This window comes from Drosophila hydei, unplaced genomic scaffold, assembly GCF_003285905.1.
Source record: "Drosophila hydei strain 15085-1641.00,03,60 unplaced genomic scaffold, DhydRS2 tig00000090-arrow-arrow-pilon, whole genome shotgun sequence".
Taxonomy (NCBI): Eukaryota; Metazoa; Arthropoda; class Insecta; order Diptera; family Drosophilidae; genus Drosophila; species Drosophila hydei.
Window position 1 is genome coordinate 273678 of NW_022045662.1, and position 19290 is coordinate 292967.

The window sequence follows — 19290 nt, forward strand, 5'->3', positions numbered from 1 at the left end:
CAACTATAACCAGAGTTAGACAACAAAAAGCAATAGTAAGGGCCGAGTGTGAGTGTGTGGGTGTATGTGTGCATGTGTGTGTGTGGGTGTATGTGTGCATGTGTACATGTGTGTGTGTGTGTAAGTGTTATTTGTCAAGTCTGTGAAGCCAAATAGCAGCTCTTCTCAGTGTTCAAGGTATTTGCTAGTCGAGCACTCCCGACTAGAGCACGCTTAATTGTTTTTTTTTTGCACTGTGAAATGTATAACAGTTGTCTGCAGTTGCGCCGCAAGCCATACAATTTTCCTTCCATACACACACAGACACACACGCACACGCCGAGCACTTAATATCTTAATGTAAAATAAAAAAAGCAGGCGAAAAAAAGGTTTTATTGTAATTTTATGCACTTATTTACATAAGCGGAGTTAAAATGAATGCATCATATGAAATAATTACATTATTACTTCTGCTGCGATTCGAGTTGCGTAAGTGGCAACAACAACAACAACAACAACAACAACAGCCGCAGCAACAACTTGCAGCCTGACAATCGCCACAATAAAAAAACTGAAAAATGAAAATGAAAACGAAACAAAATAAAATGCAGAGAAAACATTTGCCAAGTATGCGACTCAATAAATAATTGACAACTGCTGGCGTTGCCGGAGTTTTTAATGTAATGGTGGGCGTGGCAGCGGCAGCTACGAATGAAATAAATTGACCTTGTGTCAAGTGAAAGTTGAATAGCACTGGAACAATTTGGAATTGGAATCATTTTTGTGGAAATTATGTGTGCATGCTGTGTTCCATTCCCGAATTCCAGTGGGAAATATTATTAATTTGCATGTTGTCTTATTGATTGAATATCAGATTTAGTATATATAATGTTTCATTCCAACATTTCAGTTAATTATAAGTGCAGAAATCTTTAGATATCTTGAGGAATTATGCAAATAGCATGTTCCATTCCAGCATTCCACTTGAAACACTTAGCTTATTATATTGCACAAACTTGTAGATTACTTGTGGAGTTATGGAAATAACATGTTCCATTCCATTATTCCACCAAGAAAAGTAGCTAAAAAAAATAATTGTAGAAATTTGTATCGCTTGAGTAAACAATCAATCAATATCGTGTTTCATTCCGAGTGGAAATGTTATTAATTATAATTGCAAGTAGCTAATTGTAATTATATTTAGCTGTTTTCGTGTTCCATTCCAGTATTCCGCCAGGAAATATAGCTAAAGTAAATACTCTAACATATATATTGGCATAAAAACCGTTCATAATCGATTAGCAAGCTGGAACGTTTGGGAAATGAAACAGCCATTGCGTGTGCCATTCCATATTTCTAGAGCAATAACTTAATTTGTATTTGTAATTTGTAAAATTAAATTCGACTTTAATGTTCGACTTATTGTGATTGGAATTTTGTGTATTTACCTAAGGAGCCAATGAGATTATGGCGTTGCCAGATGGTTCAAGTAATATTGTTATTATCCTTGGCTACTTTGAGTATGTCAATATTTAAGCTTTGCTTGTTTGTGGGCGCATATAGCGCACAGCACACAAATATTAGCACACACACGCACACACACTTGAGTATGCTTGCATGTTTCGCCACGTATTTACCATTGAGTTGAACACACACACACATACACACACACATACACACACACATAGACACACGCACACGCACAGACACTCAGCTGCGGCACCACGAAATTATCCACACCTCAACGCATGATTGCGTCTTAGTTTACCAAAATGCTCAACACTCGATCAACATCCATTCACAGCCTCAGCCCCAATAATGGAGCAGCCGCCGCAGAACGTAACCGCACTGGATGGCAAAGATGCAACCATCTCCTGTCGGGCCGTCGGCGCACCAAATCCAAACATCACCTGGATCTACAATGGTAAGTGGAGCAATGCTATACATGCTATATATACATATATATCTACATATGATTACATGTGAATGCACGTTTGAATTGTAGCCAAACGCTAATCTCGATGTCTATTCGTGTATTTTATTTTTATTTTCGTATGCTAACCCAACAAACTAAATTGCTAACTGTAAATGCAACTGTGCAACTGTGCAACCGTGCCGCAACAACTGCAACTGTAACTCATCCCGCTTGCTTTATCGGATTCCCGTTAATTTTAACAACATTAGAAACTCAATTGGTCGAGCTGTCGAGCCGCGTTCAAATACTCGAATCTGGCGATTTACTCATCTCAAATATACGCGCCGCCGACGCCGGCCTCTACATCTGTGTGCGCGCCAACGAGGCGGGCAGCGTCAAGGGCGAGGCATATCTGGGCGTATTGGGTAAGTAATCGAATATCGGCGCACAGCTACTCCACACAGACACAGCCGCCCCCATACCCGTCCCCCGTAAACTAATTGAGCGGTTGCCATCAATATTTTTGTGCTTGCCCAGCCAGCCAGCTGCTGGGTCAATGTGAAATTTGAACTTACGAATGATTTTATACTAAATATATACATATACATCGCACTGCCAGTTAACCGCTTACACTTGGCCAGTAACCCAGTAACCCGACGTAATGAGTGAACGCTGCACACATAAACCATATCAGTTTGCCAATTAAAAGCAGAGAGAGAGCTCGCAATATACAGAAATTGCGAAGGTATTGCTGCTCTGATATTGCAATGAATGGGCATATAACTGATATGGCCTGAATGATTGCATATAGCATGCCATAACATAGATTGATTACAGATAGGAGCTAAGTTGCACGGCGGAACTGTTAGGAAAAGCGTGAACTGTGTGAGCACATGAAAAGTATTGCAATTCTAATAGGAATTGAGGAGTAAAGTGAGCCAATTGGAGCTAGTTTTAGCTGAATGAATATATTGTTGTGCAAGTAGGAAGAGCATGAAATGTATTTTAATTATAATAAGAATGGTCGGACATAGAATTAGGCATAAGGAAAGGCCAAAACTTTTTGAACACATGAATAAAATATTTAATAAGAATATGAAGAAAAAATAATTGGAATGCCAATTGGAATGTCCGAGCAAGGAGAATAAATTAGAGCGAGTTTCAGGCTTCTAATGAAAGATATTGAACTGCCAATAAAAATAAATAAAATAAAATAAAAATATTTTGTGAAATATTGAGTACTAAAAAAAATGCAATTCAAACAACAAAATGCTTAAACTGTGTTCTAACACTAATTAGAATGAACGAGCATAGAAAGGGGAATAAGGAAGACATGAATATGAAAAATAATTAAAAATATCTAGCATTGAGTGACAAATAAGAAATGCTTGAATAAGCAAACAAAAGATATTGAAATTCTATTTAAATTAATTTGGCATAGATACAATTGAGGCAAGTTTGAGCCTATAACAAATATATTGAGAAATAATTAATAAAATCTTGAACTGTTTGAGCATATGAATTGAATGAATTGAACTGTATAAATTAAAGAGATTTTCCTATTCACAGACTCATCTCATATATAGCAGCAATAAGCAACAAAATGAACTAAATTTCCAATTGGAGTAAAGCTTTAACTTTGTATAAGAGATATATCGATTCTAATAAGAATGCTCAAACATTAGCAATCAAAAAAGGCACGCAAGAGAGCGCATATATCGAGCATTATATAGCATATATAAGTTAGCTATATATAGAAAGCACATATTGTGATCCAATTCAATCGTTTCATACTAAAGTTGATAAATTTGTAGTTCAGATTATTACGCTAAATGCATGTAGAAATGTATTTAAGCTTGTTGCATGTTTGCTTTATGCTTTCAACACACACACACACAGACACAGCGAGCGACCACAACGGTGGAAAGAGTTAATAATATTAGTGCCCAGGAGCTGCCACGATTACAAATTGTCAGCGATGCAGCATGCGGCAAAGCGTGGCAGCAACAACCATAAAGGTCAACAAGACTATGCCACAAGCAGCTGCAAGGGTCGAGGGTCAAATCAGCTAAAGCTCTATTGGCACCAACACATAATGCATTATATTGTCATCAAAGCCGCAGCCGCAGCCGCAGCCACAGCCACAGCCAGAGCCAGAGCCAGAGCCACGGCGACAGCAACAGCAGCAATGGCCATGGCAATATCAAACAGCTATGACAACAATAATAATTGAGTTTTTTAGCGCATTGTTTTATTTGGAATGCAATAAAGCAGTCCGCAAGCCTAGCTTTTAGCTGCAGCTTGAACGACTCTCTAAAAGGCCACATCAATGTCTGCTAATTGGCAAAGCGGTGCAGCGGTGCAGCGGTGCAGCGATGTTGCACTGTGCACAGAGCAAAGCGAGCATATGCATGCGCTTGCCAAGATTTGAAATGAATATATAGCATATATATACTCGCCTGGCAGTAGAGCATGGCGACAGTCGGCAACAGCCGAGCAGCGCAACATTCTTGTTAGTTTTGGAATTTTGTTTTGCATGAAACGCATGGCGTATGAGTACGGTAATCAAAAAAATCTATATATATATATATATATATATATATATATATCCGTGTGTGTGTGTGTGCTGTATGCAAACGAGGCAACGGCATTCACTAACAACAAAAAGGTCGTCATGGCCAGAAAGAAACGCAGCCAGAAAAAAGGGCCCGAACGGACTCAGCTCAAAGTCTGGTCGAGCGCGTTGAACTTTTGATGCATGATGCGGCCAAGTGACTGAAAAGGCAGGCGAAAAACGTATACATATATATATGTATGCATGAATGCCTATATATATATATATATATATATGTGTGTGTATATATATTTGCTTATGTAAAGCCTTAAAGCTTTAATTCCTATGTTTTTTATGTAGCTCAGCTGTTGGCAACGAGGAATGTTTATCTGTCTCGCAGTTAAATGACATTTTACTGACTCACTCTCTCTCTCTCCCTCTCTCTCTTTATTCGCATCTCTTTCTTTCACTTTAGTGCGAACACAAATCATTCAACCGCCGGTGGACACGACCGTGCTGCTTGGCCTAACCGCAACGCTGCAGTGCAAGGTGTCGAGCGATCCGAGCGTGCCATACAACATCGACTGGTATCGCGAGGGCCAATCGGCGCCCATCAGCAATTCGCAGCGTATTGGCGTGCAGGCGGATGGCCAGCTGGAGATACAGGCGGTGCGGGCCAGCGATGTGGGCAGCTATGCGTGTGTGGTGACATCGCCCGGCGGCAACGAGACGCGCTCGGCGCGTCTCAGCGTCATCGAGCTGCCATTCCCGCCCAGCAATGTGAAGGTGGCGCGTCTGGCCGAGCCGCAGCAGCGCAGCATCAATGTGTCCTGGACGCCCGGCTTCGATGGCAACAGTCCAATAGCCAAATTTATTATACAGCGTCGCGAGGTCTCCGAATTGGGTAAGTGTCTCTCAGCGTAGGTGGGCTATGCCATTACACATCTTCTGTCTGGGTTAGCGTTATGTCTGTATGTATGTAGTTGTTGCTAAGGTTATGGATCTTTTGTGGTATTGGAATTTGATTTATCAAACACACACACAGACACACACAGACACACTCACACACTCACACACACGCACACTGAGAAGCAGACAAACAGGCAGACAGCAGCTGCAGACTGACTGCTCTCGTTCAGTTTCAGTTCGAGCAGCTGATTTGGGCCCTGGGGTCGTGTGTGTAATTAGAGAACATGTAAATCACATCAGTAAAACAACAAATATAGCAACAACAAAAGCAAAAACAATGGAAAAAACAACATATTCAATTCAATTAACTTTTCGATTCTGTTTTCGAATGGCCGTCAACATGTGTCAGGTCTTACTGTATAAAGCTACTTATTATTATTTTGTTGTTTTACAATATGCTACATATTTTCGTTTCAATTTACAAAAGTTGAAGTGGTTGCCAATGCTTCAAATTGAAGCTTGTTTGAACAATCCGATTTGTCCGCCCTGAAAAGTAGGCAACAGTTTTATGTGTTTGCATATAAAAAGTGTTGCCTGCTTTTCAGGGCAACTAAAGTCAGTTCGTGTGCAGCTTAGTTCATGTTAAGTCCTAGACAGAAATGGCTGTAGGCCGTACAAATTATGGTTCATTATTAAATTGATATATTTTTTGTACTCTCTTTTTTCTTCTATTTGAAATTTTCGTATACTTTTCTCTGACAAAACATGCGCCGTGTGACGTAACGAAATAATTAACATCTATACCTATTTATACAAATATTAAATATATATATTATTAATATTTATACCTAATTCATGTATATTTTTATATTTATTTTTTGTTAATTTGCTAATTTTAATTTTTATTTTTATTTACTTATTTCGCACATTAATTCGCACATAAACGCATACACACAACAATCGCACTTGAACACCAAACTAAATTTACGTTAATCAACACACACACACACACTCATCACTCATCACTCATCACTCATTGCTCATCACTCATCACTCACGTATTGTTCAACACTCATCATGCTCAACTTATGCTCCTCGCTCTCTTTCCCATCTCACACACTCGCTCGCACGTTCGCCTTTCCGCTCTATTTCTCTCTTTCTCTCTCACTCCCACTCTTTCGCTATCCTTTCATAATGACGTTTTTCAACACATTAACATCACAGAAAAATTCGTAGGTCCCGTACCAGATCCGCTGCTCAATTGGATCACCGAACTGAGCAACGTTTCGGCCGATCAACGCTGGATTTTGCTGGAGAATCTGAAGGCCGCCACCGTCTATCAGTTTCGTGTGAGCGCCGTCAATCGCGTCGGCGAGGGCTCCCCATCTGAGCCAAGTAACATCGTCGAGCTGCCCCAAGAAGGTAAGTGCTCAAATTGCTGCTTCCTTTTTGACCTGAACTATGTCCTTTATTGTTTGTTGCTTTGACTTTATTCTCTTCTGTTGCCCCCCCAAGTCCTGTAGCTCCTATTTGAATCAATCCTCAGAATTGGCATTTAGTTATTATTTTATAATCATAGACTTTACTTTAACTCGAAGATATTCCTAGCAAATATCTCTTCACGTGTTTATTTAACTCCAAACTCCATTTGATTTGCTTATCCTTTTGGCATTCCTCATCCCAGTTGTGTTTCGTTTGTTGACGAGTCTCGAGAGCAACCGTCGTAGGGTTGCCGAGTGCACTCGCTGTTATATATATATTTAAAAATATATATATTTGTACTGTAATCGTATTTAGTGGCTAGAACTAATGCTATATAACCATATGTATGTATTGTACTTCTAACTGCTATCGTTGTCGTCAAACTGCATCGTCGTGATCGCCCGCTTTTGATGAATAAATGCGCATAGAGTTTCCACTGTACCGAGGTATATAAAAACCAAAAAGAGACCTCTCTCTCTCTCGCTGTTTAACACTGACACAAGTAACAACGTACATAAGTGCACAACACCCGATTGATCGATTTATATCGATTACTTTTAATAACATTATGAATTCTCTTTAAATGTTCCCAGCGCCCTCGGGTCCACCCGTTGGCTTCGTCGGCTCTGCCAGATCGATGTCGGAAATCATAACGCAGTGGCAGCCGCCGCTAGAGGAGCATCGCAACGGCCAGATACTGGGCTATATACTGCGCTATCGTCTCTACGGGTACAGCAATGTGCCGTGGTCCTATCAGAACATTACGAACGAGGCGCAGCGCAATTTCCTCATACAGGAGCTGATCACATGGAAGGACTATATTGTTCAGATCGCTGCGTACAATAATATGGGCGTGGGCGTCTACACCGAGGGCTCCAAGATCAAGACCAAGGAGGGCGTACCCGAGGCACCGCCCACAAATCTGCGCGTGCTGGCGCTGAACTCGACGGCTGCACAGATTAGCTGGACGCCACCGAACCCGCAGCAGATCAACGGCATCAATCAGGGCTACAAGATCCAGGCATGGCAACAGCATATCATTGAAGGCGAGCCCCAGGACCTCGAGAAGCGCATGATAACCGTGCCGCCCAGCCTGATCGATCCCCTGGCCGAGCAGACGGCCACGCTCAATGGCTTGGACAAGTACGCCAAATATAACATCACCGTGCTGTGCTTCACCGATCCCGGCGATGGCGTCATCAGCCAGAAGGTGTCCGTCATGACCAAAGAGGATGTGCCCGATGAGATAACTGCCCTGCACTTCGATGATGTCTCCGATCGTGCCGTAACCGTCCTTTGGGCACCACCCCGCCACGCCAACGGCCTGCTCACGGGCTACACGGTGCGCTATCAGATGCGCGATCGTCCCGAGACCATGAAGTCCATCAACCTAACTGCCGAGGATACACAGCTCACGGTCAACCAGCTGCAGGCGACCACGCACTACTGGTTCGAGATCTGCGCCTGGACACGCATTGGCAGCGGCACACCCAAGACGGCGACCATACAGTCGGGCGTGGAGCCCGTGCTGCCGCATGCCCCGACCAGCCTGGCGCTGTCCAACATTGAGGCGTTCTCCGTGGTGCTGCAGTTTACGCCCGGCTTCGATGGCAACTCGAGCATCACCAAATGGAAAGTGGAGGCCCAAACGGCACGCAACATGACCTGGTTCACCATATGCGAGATCAGTGATCCCGATGCGGAGACTCTCACCGTCACCGGCCTGATGCCCTTCACCCAGTACCGCTTGCGTCTGAGCGCCACCAATGTGGTGGGCAGCTCGCGTCCCTCGGAGCCCACCAAGGACTTCCAGACCATACAGGCCCGCCCCATGCACGCACCCTACAACGTCACCGTACGTGCGATGAGCGCACAGCAGCTACGCGTGCGCTGGATACCGCTGCAGCAGACCGAGTGGTTTGGCAATCCGCGTGGCTACAACATCACCTACCGCCAGGTGGAGCGCAAGGCGGGCACTATTAAGAATCCGCCGCGCAGCACGCTCATCGAAGACCACACGGCCAATTCGCATGTGCTCGATGCTCTCGAGGAATGGACACTGTACGAGGTGCTGATCAATGCCTGCAACGATGTTGGCTGCTCGCGCGCCAGCAATGCCGCTGAGGAGCGCACGCGTGAGGCGACGCCCAGTTACGGTCCGTTAGAGGTCGAAGCGAATGCCACTTCGTCAACCACCGTGGTGGTGCGCTGGGGCGAGGTGCCGCGCCAACATCGCAATGGTCAAATTGAGGGCTACAAGGTCTTCTACGCCGCCACAGATCGCATCATCAGCGTTCCGGTGCTCCACAAGACCATACCGAACAACAGTTCGTTCACCACGACCCTCACGGAGCTGAAGAAATATGTGGTCTATCACGTGCAAGTGCTGGCCTACACACGGCTGGGCGATGGTGCGCTGAGCACGCCTCCGATACGAGTCCAGACCTTTGAGGATACGCCCGGAGCACCGTCGAATGTCAGCTTTCCGGATGTCACTTTCTCAATGGCTCGCATCATTTGGGATGTGCCCGATGATCCGAATGGTGAGATACTCGCCTACCAGGTCACCTATACTCTGAATGGCAGCGCCAATCTGAACTATAGCCGCGAGTTCCCGCCCTCGGATCGCACCTTCCGCGCCACCCAGCTGCTGTCCGAGCGCTACTACAGCTTCAGTGTGACCGCCCAGACGCGCCTTGGCTGGGGCAAGACAGCCTCCGTGCTGGTGTACACCACCAACAATAGGGATCGTCCGCAGGCGCCGTCGGTGCCGCAGGTTTCACGCAGCCAGATTCAGGCTCATCAGATCACCTTCAGCTGGACACCGGGCAGAGATGGCTTCGCACCGCTGCGCTACTACACGGTGCAGATGCGCGAGAATGAGGGACCATGGCAGCCGCTGCCGGAGCGCGTCGATCCGTTGCTCAGCTCGTACACGGCTCTTGGCTTGAAGGCGCACACCACTTACCAGTTCCGGATTCAGGCAACCAACGATCTGGGCCCCTCGGCGTTCAGTCGCGAAAGCATTGTGGTGCGCACGCTGCCCGCCGCCCCGGCCATTGGAGTCGGCGGCTTGAAGGTGGTGCCCATTACGACGACCTCGGTGCGCGTGCACTGGGGCGCGCTGGAGACGGGCATGTGGAACGGCGATGCAGCCACTGGCGGCTATCGCATACTGTATCAACAGCTCTCCGACTTCCCCACTGCCCTGCAGTCTACCCCCAAAACGGATGTCATGGGCATCAATGTGAACAGCGTGGTGCTATCCGACCTGACCCAGGATCGCAATTATGAAATCGTCGTGTTGCCGTTCAACTCGCAGGGACCGGGTCCGGCTACCCCGCCGGCTGCCGTTTATGTCGGCGAGGCGGTGCCCACTGGAGAGCCACGTGCCGTGGATGCAGCCTCCATATCCAGCACCGAGGTGCGTCTGCGCTGGAAGCCACCAAAGCAGAGCATGCAAAATGGCGACATCTTGGGCTACAAGATCTTCTACCTGGTCACATATTCGCCGCAGGCGCTCGAGCCCGGCCGCAAGTGGGAGGAGGAGATCGAAGTTGTCTCTGCCACGGCCACATCGCACAGTCTCGTCTTTCTGGACAAATACACCGAGTATCGCATCCAGCTGCTGGCCTTCAATCCCGCCGGCGATGGACCACGTTCCGCTCCCGTCACGGTCAAGACGCTGCAGGGTGTGCCCAGCGCACCGCTCAACTTGCGCTTCTCCGACATCACCATGCAGAGCCTGGAGGTTACCTGGGATCCGCCCAAGTTTCTCAATGGCGAAATACTTGGCTATCTGGTCACCTACGAGACCACCGAGGAGAACGAGAGTAAGCTACAAGTGAGCAAAGTCGAGCTCAGCTCGCTCACCTCATCCATCTCGTTCACAGAGTTCAGCAAGCAGGTGAAGCAGAAGGTGTCGAACACAACGCTACGAGTCCAGAATCTGGAGGAGGAGGTCACCTATACGTTCACTGTGCGCGCCCAGACGATTGATTACGGCCCAGCGGTCAGCGAGAATGTGACCACCGGACCACAGGATGGCTCGCCCGTGGCACCACGCGATCTCATACTGAGCAAGACGCTGTCCAGCGTCGAAATGCACTGGATCAATGGACCGTCCGGTCGCGGACCCATACTTGGCTACCTCATCGAGGCCAAGAAACGTGGTAAGTCGCACAGGCCACCCAAATTACGTAATACTTACATGGTTCTGGTTCCCTCTCGCTCTTCACTTTAACTCTTTTGATTTCTATTTTGCAATAATCTTTGGTGAACTGTTTCGCAACAAAACTATCTTAAACCACATTTCCCAATACGCTTGCGTAGAGAAAGGAGAGCCGTCGTTTATATGTAAGTATCACAGACCCAATCCCCCGAGACCCCTCTGCTTCCTTCGATCACCAAAATTTAACAACATAGAGCCTAGATAGTATCACGCAATTGACGAACTTGTCTAAATGTTAGTTTCTCAACTCGCAGACGATTCGCGCTGGACGAAGATTGAGCAGACTAAGAAGGGTACCATGCAAGACTTTACCGTCAGCTATCATATCCTAATGCCATCGACAGCTTATACATTCCGGGTGATTGCCTATAACCGCTATGGCATATCGTTTCCGGCCTACTCCAAGGACTCGATACTGACACCGTCGAAACTGCATCTGGAGTATGGTTATTTGCAGCACAAGCCCTTCTATAGGCAGACTTGGTTCATGGTCTCGCTGGCGGCCACATCGATAGTCATTATAGTGATGGTCATTGCCGTGCTCTGCGTGAAGAGCAAGAGCTACAAGTACAAACGTAAGTGAAACGAACTAAGCCCCAAAATCTCATGCACTCTGATTAACTGGAGTCTTTGCTGCGGCGCAGAGGAGGCACAGAAGACACTGGAGGAGTCCATGGCCATGTCGATTGATGAGCGCCAGGAGCTGGCACTGGAGCTATATCGTTCGCGTCACGGCGTCGGCACTGGCACACTGAACAGCGTTGGCACACTGCGCAGCGGCACCTTGGGCACTCTCGGCCGCAAGTCGACCAATCGGCCACCGACCAGTGCTCAGTTGGGCAAAAGTCCACCCAGACCATCGCCCGCCTCGGTGGCCTATCATAGTGACGAGGAGAGTCTGAAGTGCTACGATGAGAATCCCGATGACAGCAGCGTAACCGAGAAGCCATCCGAAGTGAGCAGCTCTGAGGCCTCGCAGGTAAGTGCTCAAATAGAGAGTTTCATCAGTCATCGAATGTTAATCCGACGTTCGTTTTGCAGCATTCGGAGAGCGAGAATGAGAGCGTGCGCAGCGATCCGCACTCGTTTGTCAATCATTATGCCAACGTCAATGACTCACTGCGACAATCGTGGAAGAAGACCAAGCCGGTGCGCAACTATTCCAGCTATACTGACTCCGAGCCAGAGGGCAGCGCCGTGATGAGCCTCAACGGCGGCCAGATCATTGTCAACAACATGGCCCGATCGCGGGCTCCACTGCCCGGCTTCTCGTCATTTGTCTGACAATCAACTGAGTTCTAAGATCTAAGCAACAGCAGCAGCAACACCGTCATCCGGGAGACTTTTGTTTAATCATGCCCAAGGAGACGCACGGACAACGCAAATAGCTCAGATTGCCGCCATCAAGCAAGGAGCCAACAAATCGTCCTTGGCTGTCTGTGCGCGTGTGTGTGACGTGTGTGACGTGTGTCTAGCTGTTGCTTGTGCTACATGGACAATTCGTTGTAGTTATATTTTTATCTATATACTATATACGTATAATTTTAGTTTCTAGTACGAGAGATCTGAGATTTTTACAAGCATTTAGTTTTACAACAATGTTCCACTGACCCAGGCCCATTTAAGTTTAATATTGACCCATTTTTCTTTTTTAACTTTATTTTTGTTTTTAATTTGTTAGTTAACTTATTTGTTAGCTGTGCGTCCGTTGTCTGCCACGCCTACCGAACGAGAACAAAAATTATTTGTGATACTTAAGTTTTTTGCTCGGTTTCGTTTTGTTTTTAATTTTTTATTTTATTTTTTTTTTCTGGTGACATTTTCGATGTGTTCAATGCATGAATGATGTGAATGATTGTGAATGACAAAGGCCCTCTTAAAGCCTGGCGTAATCTCATTAATTTTTAATATTAAACTATTTTACAAACGACGGAAAATACAACAAAAAAAAAAAGAACAAAATATCGACGAGCTCGCGAAGAAGAGGAGTAAGAGGAAGCAGAAGAGGTAAAATTATTTATTCGCTAATTTTTCTCTGTCTGGTCGTTGCCTTCGCCTGTAGCGCGTAAAGTGAGGGTATTCGGCAGGCGGAACTGCAACTGATGCAATCAGTTAGAAGAGAAGAGAAAGGCAAGAGAAACAAAAACACAAACACAAAAACAAACACAAAACAACACGAAAACGAAAACATATAAAATAATCGCAGCGTAAAGCAAAGAAATTGAACAAACAAAGAAAGAAAAAAAAAAACAAAAAAAAAAAGAAATTATAGCATATCCAAGAATATAAAATGTCAGTTTTTTTTTTTTTTTTTTGGTGTGTAGACGCTTTACATGTATTTGAAATATCAATAGGTGTATATGTGTGTGTTCCGAGACATCAAATATAAATACTTATAGGCCATATTAATGCAGTTTGTAGCACGTAAGTTGCAAATGCAACAAAAAAAAAAAACGAAGAAGAAGAAGAAGACGAGAAAGGCACAAGAGAACCCCAGACAGAAGAGAAGAAGAAGAAAAAGTAGTAGAAGAGCGATCAGTAGAAGAAGATGAAAAAGAAGAATTAAAAGAGCTATCAAAAGAATAAGAAGAGCGATCTGTAGCAGATGGATCACTAGTAGAAGAAGAAGAGGGAGAAGAGCGATCAGTAATGGAAGATGTTGAAGAAGAAGTAATAAAAGAGCGATCAGAGTAGATGATCAGTAAGAGAAGAAGAATTAGAAGAGTGATCAGTAGAAGAAGAAGAGGAGACAGAAGAGCGATCACTAGTAGGAGAAAGAAAAGAAGAAGCAGCAGCAAATTTCCCACAACACCTCCCCAAAACATTTTCTCCACTCACGAACGACAATTGCAATTGTCTAGAGCTGGACAGCACGAGATCAATGTGTTTCTATATAGATGTATATGCCATCTGTATACGATGCGGGTAAGGGAAGAGCTGGTATTATCTATATATCCCGTATATATGTGTGTGTGCGCGCGCAAAACTAAGCATAGGTAATGAAATCTAGATTGTAACGTTTTAATTGTTAAACTCAAGAAGCAGAATTCAATTTGTATATGTCGTAAGCAACAACAATTTATATATATATATATATATCTATATATATACATGATCTATATGTATTTGTATATGTACATCTATAACTTAAATGACTGATTATATATTTTTCTCTTGATTGTATTCGACTTTCTACATACATAGATACATACATATATACATATATGTATATATGTATATGTATATGCATGTGTATAAACATTTATTATATGTAAAAGAAAGAGAACTACGATTATTGTAATATTATTATTATTATTATTATTATTAACTTAATATTAATATTATTTTTTTTTTTGACTTTTATAATGTGTATACTTTAGATCCATGTGGACTTAATTTCTTACGAATATGTTTATTAATTATGTAATACGAACGCCTGCTTTTATTTTTTAAGGACTTTGCTTATACTCCTAAGACTCGATGCACAATTTCATCTAGATATGTATGTAATTCTAATTGTTAATTGGTCAGCAACTGAAAACAGAAAACAGAAACAAATATGAAATCGAAAATTATTCAATTAACTACGCGTACTAAATGTTGTACTCAATATACGTACGCATTAAGGCATTGGACCGATCGGAAGCAGATCGCATTTGGGAGTCGCAGTCAGTGCGGTGCGAAAGCGCAAAGCGAGTAGCAAGCAGCAAGAAGTTGGCAGCGAGAAGCTGAAGGAGTTAGTGGAAATCGCGCAGCAAGCGCTAAGTATTAGCCCATATTTATGTGTAAATGTAATTGACGAATCATTTGATCCAATAAAAAGCAAAACATAAGTGTAAAAAAAAATAAAAATCTAAACAAATTGACTTTTCCTTAAGGCAAATTTGTTCCTTGCAAATTTCAATGACTTTAACCTGATGACATAAGGTCGGAGCTACGATTTGTGGCTTCCACTCCTTCACATATAAATTCGAAAATTCTTTCGCTCATTTCCTCAATCAACCATTTTTGAGACCGTGTCCCGTCCTTGAAGCAAATGCTTCGAGCTCGTTGACAACTCTCGATTGGGATATAAACTTTTAGATAGCTTTAATACGTCAACTCTGAAAAAGTAAACCTATTTTTAGTATCGGTATCCAGTTAATCAGGTTTAAAAGTGTTTCTCTATACTCAGCTTTGCTTATATATTATAAGTTTTTCCAATAGTAAATATATAAATTGAAGGCATAAATGTATATAAGTCTAGAAATATGTTCTTGAGTGCGATTCAAAGCGTTTCGGCAACTCTTTTGTACACCTCTTCGAGCAGTCATTTGGTTGCCATTGACTAATGATGACGTCGGAAAGTTCTTCACAATTAACTCGTTAACACCTAAAAGATAAAGCATTTGATGCGTCATTTTTCGAACCACTTAAGACTTGCACGTCGTCGCCGTCAAGGTTAACAAACTCGTCTCCTTCGGCATTCAGATCAGCTTTGAGGCTGCTGCATGAAGTCGGCAGTGCCTGACTAGAAGATACCCTGAACGCGGCGCAGAGCAGACTCCACAAGAGGGAGTAACTGAGGGACTCGAAGGAATACACATTTGAGATGTTTCGAGTTAATGTTAGTTAGTCCAAGAGCAGCCAATTAATTAGTGGACTGCTCTACTCTGCGCTTCTCATAAATTCAAGTTAAATTCAAACACTCGGCCAGCTGCAATTTATTTAGTGATATTTTATTATGGACAAAAAAAAAATGAGAAGAAGCGAAAAGGATTTAGTTCAGTGGGGAAAATGCCAAACTGTCATTGGAACTGGCCACCCAAGAGAGTTGTACAAATCAGTCTAGGCGTTGCTAATACTATGCTGGGCGTGGGCGGGGCATGGCTAGACCAGACTGTTGGACTCAACGGTGCTGGGCGTGGTGTGCTGCGGCTCGAGTGCCACTTTTGTGGTAAGCGCAACGGCTGCCTCATCCGCCTCTGCTGACGCATCAGCTTCCTCGTCCTCCTCCTCCTCCACTAACTCTTCGTCCAAGTCAGCTTCCCGGTTGTCAATGTGGCGCGCCTGTAAAGCGACAATATTGCGTTCCGCGGACATAACATCTGCGGCTCCAAGTGGCGCCGCGACAGGAACGCTGCTGATGGACACACCCGTTGGCCGATCCCGATCGGAGCTGGTGGCGCTGTTCAGGCCCAGCCCCGACAGGCCGGACATGCTGGACAAGCTGGACATGCTTGGCATGCTGACGGGACACATGCAAGGCACGAACTGGATGCGGTTGCCGCCCTTCTCCGGGAGCGCGTTCTGCGGCTGGTAGTTAAAGTAATCCGGATACGGATATTGCGGACGCGCATTATACAAATTGTTCACGCGACGGCTGTAGGTCGGATACTCCGCATTGTAGGCAGCGTAGCGCAGCGAGGATGGTGCCTCGGTGCTGCTGCTGCTGCTGGGCGGCGGTGCGCTCGTTGTGCGGCTGGTGGTTGTTGTGGTTGTTGTTGTTGTCGTCGGTGCCGGCGTCGTTGTTGTCGTCGTCGTCGTTGTAGTAGGCGCCGGCGTTGTGCTGGGCACTTGGCTACTGGCAGTAACCAGAGCGGGTGGCGTTACGTCCGCCTTGAAGCCAGCGGCAGCAGCAGCAACGTCATGGCGTCGGGCAGCCGCGTAGCCGGTCACCTGGGCATAGGGGTCGTAGTGTCGCCCCGACAGCAGCGGTGTCTGTGCCGCGCCAAAGCCAAACAAAGGCACCCCAAACGCACCGCCTGTCAGCGGCTGATAGGTGTAGGTGCGAAAGTAGGTGAGTGGTATCTGCTGCAGCACCTGACTGCGCGGTGTTTCGCTGTGAAAAGAAGCAAGTCATTCATTATCAACTAGCTGCACGGTCCCCAGCGTCCAACTGACTTACGTTGTTGTCTTGGGCCACCAGAAGCCGCTCGCGGGCAAAGGCAGCGCACAGAAACCGACGATGAGCTGCAAAGCATAAGGAAAATCATAGCTATTATGTCTTCTATGGATTATTTGCAATTACTTAATATATATAAACATAATTTTGTTATTATATAACTGCAAGTGCTTAGAGCTTCGTCTAGAATATGTTACTATTTCTTAGGAAACCCAGTTAAACAATTGACGTGATCAATGGATTCTATCGATCAGACAAATCAAATATATTTTTAAATAAAGCTTAAATTATTTTTCAAATGATGTAATAAATTAATAAATTATGCAATAAACCCTGAAATCTACAAAGTTTTCGTTTATTTTTTGCATTATTCTTATTATTAACTATTATTATTAATATTTATATTATTATTTTTATATATTATGTTGTATTTTTTTATTATTATTTTTTTAACAACTATTTAAGCAATCTAAAATATATTATATTATTAATATATATATGTATAAATATATTTATTAAAAAAATATGATTTCATATTTTTTTATTGAAATAAATTTGATAAAAAATTTATAAAAGAAATGTTTACAGTTCACATTTAACAAAATTTATTTTATACAATTATTATTTTTTTTTAATTACAAAAATATTTGAAGGCTTATTCTTGTTTTTTTTTCTTAATTTTATTATATTATTATATAATTTTTGAATAAAATTTTTTTTAATATGTTAAATGTCTTAATATTTTATATTAAAATTATCAATGAGAATGTTTTTAATTTGTGATATATACATTTTACTTAATTTGATATATATAGAAATCAAATTCTTTTACTTTTTATATAAATTTTGATTTGTATTATTATTAATGCTTTTAATTTGTATTTGATTTTGTTATATAGTATAATTATTTTTTATTTTTAAATATTTTGTATACTGTTATTCAAACTTTTTTCTAGTTATATTTTAGTTTTATTTTATATTATTTTATGAATTTTGAAATTGTATAATATATTTATAAATATTATTTTTTTTTTAATATTTTTCTTATTATAAATTATTATTTAAATTTTTTAAGGATTTTGCTGATGAATAACTTTTCTTCACATACCACAAAATATTGCCACATTTCGATGGGTTTTTTAAGCAATTAACGCGAGTATCGAATATTTATTAGTGTGTTTCCTGTCTGATAATCCTGCACAGGCTGACGATAACACAAAACACCATAAAAAAAAGTGAATAGAATGGAAGTGAAGCGCGAGAGAGTTCGTACGCGTGCGCAGCTGCATTTGCTCTAAACCCAAAGACAGTTGGCGGCCGAGCTTTTATATCATGGGCCGAAACGAGGCTTGGGCTACTCGCTGCTGCTGCTGCTGCTGCTGCTGCATCCATTTCCATTTCCATTTCCATCTCCATTTCCATTTCCATCTTCAATTCCACATTTCCCCACATTTCCAGCTGCCCTCGAGCTGTGAGCGCCGAGGCATGAAGCGGACGGGCACACGGCGCGCGTCTTGTTGCCGTTTGCCTTTTGTTTTTGTGGCACGTTGGCTGGTGGCGAGCTAGAAGCGGCTGCAGCACTGAACAGCGCGAGAAAATTAATTGCAGGCTTGGAAAGAACTGAAAAGTCGTACAAGAGAGCGAAAAATAAGTTGGGAAATCAATAATAATAATGAACGTGTCTGGCCGTGCCGTAAGAATAGAAAGCCCCATCATTGACAAAATGATTGAATGAATGACGTCGGCCCAAGGAGGGGGGCGAGGCTGCTGTTGCCTCTTGCTGTCAGAAAGGGCCACAAGCCATTGAATTAGCCATAAATATTTGTAGATGACTATTTTCTCGGTTTTATTTGTATTTCGATTTTCTGTTCATTTTGTTGTTGTTTCTTTTTATTTCTTTATTTTTCAGCTTTTCACACATCGAAATTTGATTTTCTTTTGATTCTGGAATTTGGGTCACACAACATTTTCCTCGTCACTTGGATGAGTCGTGATTGTTTTTGCACGCAGCTCTTTCAGCTCTGCCAGCTCCCATTGGCTGCTTATGCAATGTCGAGCAGAACAATTGGCCCTAAGGCATTGGTATTGAGTTGTTCGATCATTAAGTCTGCATTTTATGACAACTTTCTAGCCGAAACTTTGCCTACAAATGCCTCGTCTTTGTGTCCATAGGAATTTATTGCCATTTTTTATGGATGGTAAACCTTTTCAGACTCTTATATGATTCACTCAGAAGAATAGATGACGAACAAGAAGAAGACGGCTCAGGAGGCTATTGAGGCGTTAATGGAGCACAACTTTAATGATCATGAGCCGTTAAGACGCGAAATGCTTGG

The 19290-nt window shown here is 43.4% G+C and overlaps 2 protein-coding genes across 17 annotated transcripts in view; one reads left to right on the forward strand and one right to left on the reverse strand.

The window, feature by feature from the left end:
* Positions 1-12556, forward strand: part of LOC111598188 (protein sidekick) — a 93775-nt gene extending 81219 nt beyond the window's left edge. For 4 of the 16 annotated variants that reach the window (XM_030223028.1, XM_030223036.1, XM_023313300.2 and 1 more), the window contains 10 exons: positions 1784-1903; positions 2164-2319; positions 4924-5352; positions 6582-6779; positions 7433-10672; positions 10733-11011; positions 11172-11195; positions 11310-11645; positions 11715-12049; positions 12112-12556. In XM_030223028.1, coding sequence (XP_030078888.1) covers positions 1784-1903; positions 2164-2319; positions 4924-5352; positions 6582-6779; positions 7433-10672; positions 10733-11011; positions 11172-11195; positions 11310-11645; positions 11715-12049; positions 12112-12354 — 5360 coding nt within the window. In that variant the 3' untranslated portion in view covers positions 12355-12556. Of the gene's footprint in view, positions 1-1431; positions 1500-1783; positions 1904-2163; positions 2320-4923; positions 5353-6581; positions 6780-7432; positions 10673-10732; positions 11012-11171; positions 11196-11309; positions 11646-11714; positions 12050-12111 lie in introns of those variants that run through there. The other 12 variants (XM_030223031.1, XM_030223037.1, XM_030223034.1 and 9 more) reach the window with 9 other exon arrangements.
* A 2508-nt stretch (positions 12557-15064) lies between these two features.
* On the reverse strand, positions 15065-19140 carry LOC111598103 (mucin-5AC). The gene is made up of 4 exons (XM_023313155.2): positions 19102-19140; positions 16958-17022; positions 16079-16891; positions 15065-15173 (listed from the first exon to the last, which is right to left on the reverse strand). Exons 1-4 carry the CDS (start codon positions 19138-19140, stop codon positions 15065-15067), a joined length of 1026 nt encoding a protein of 341 aa, XP_023168923.2.
* Positions 19141-19290: the final 150 nt, after the last annotated feature.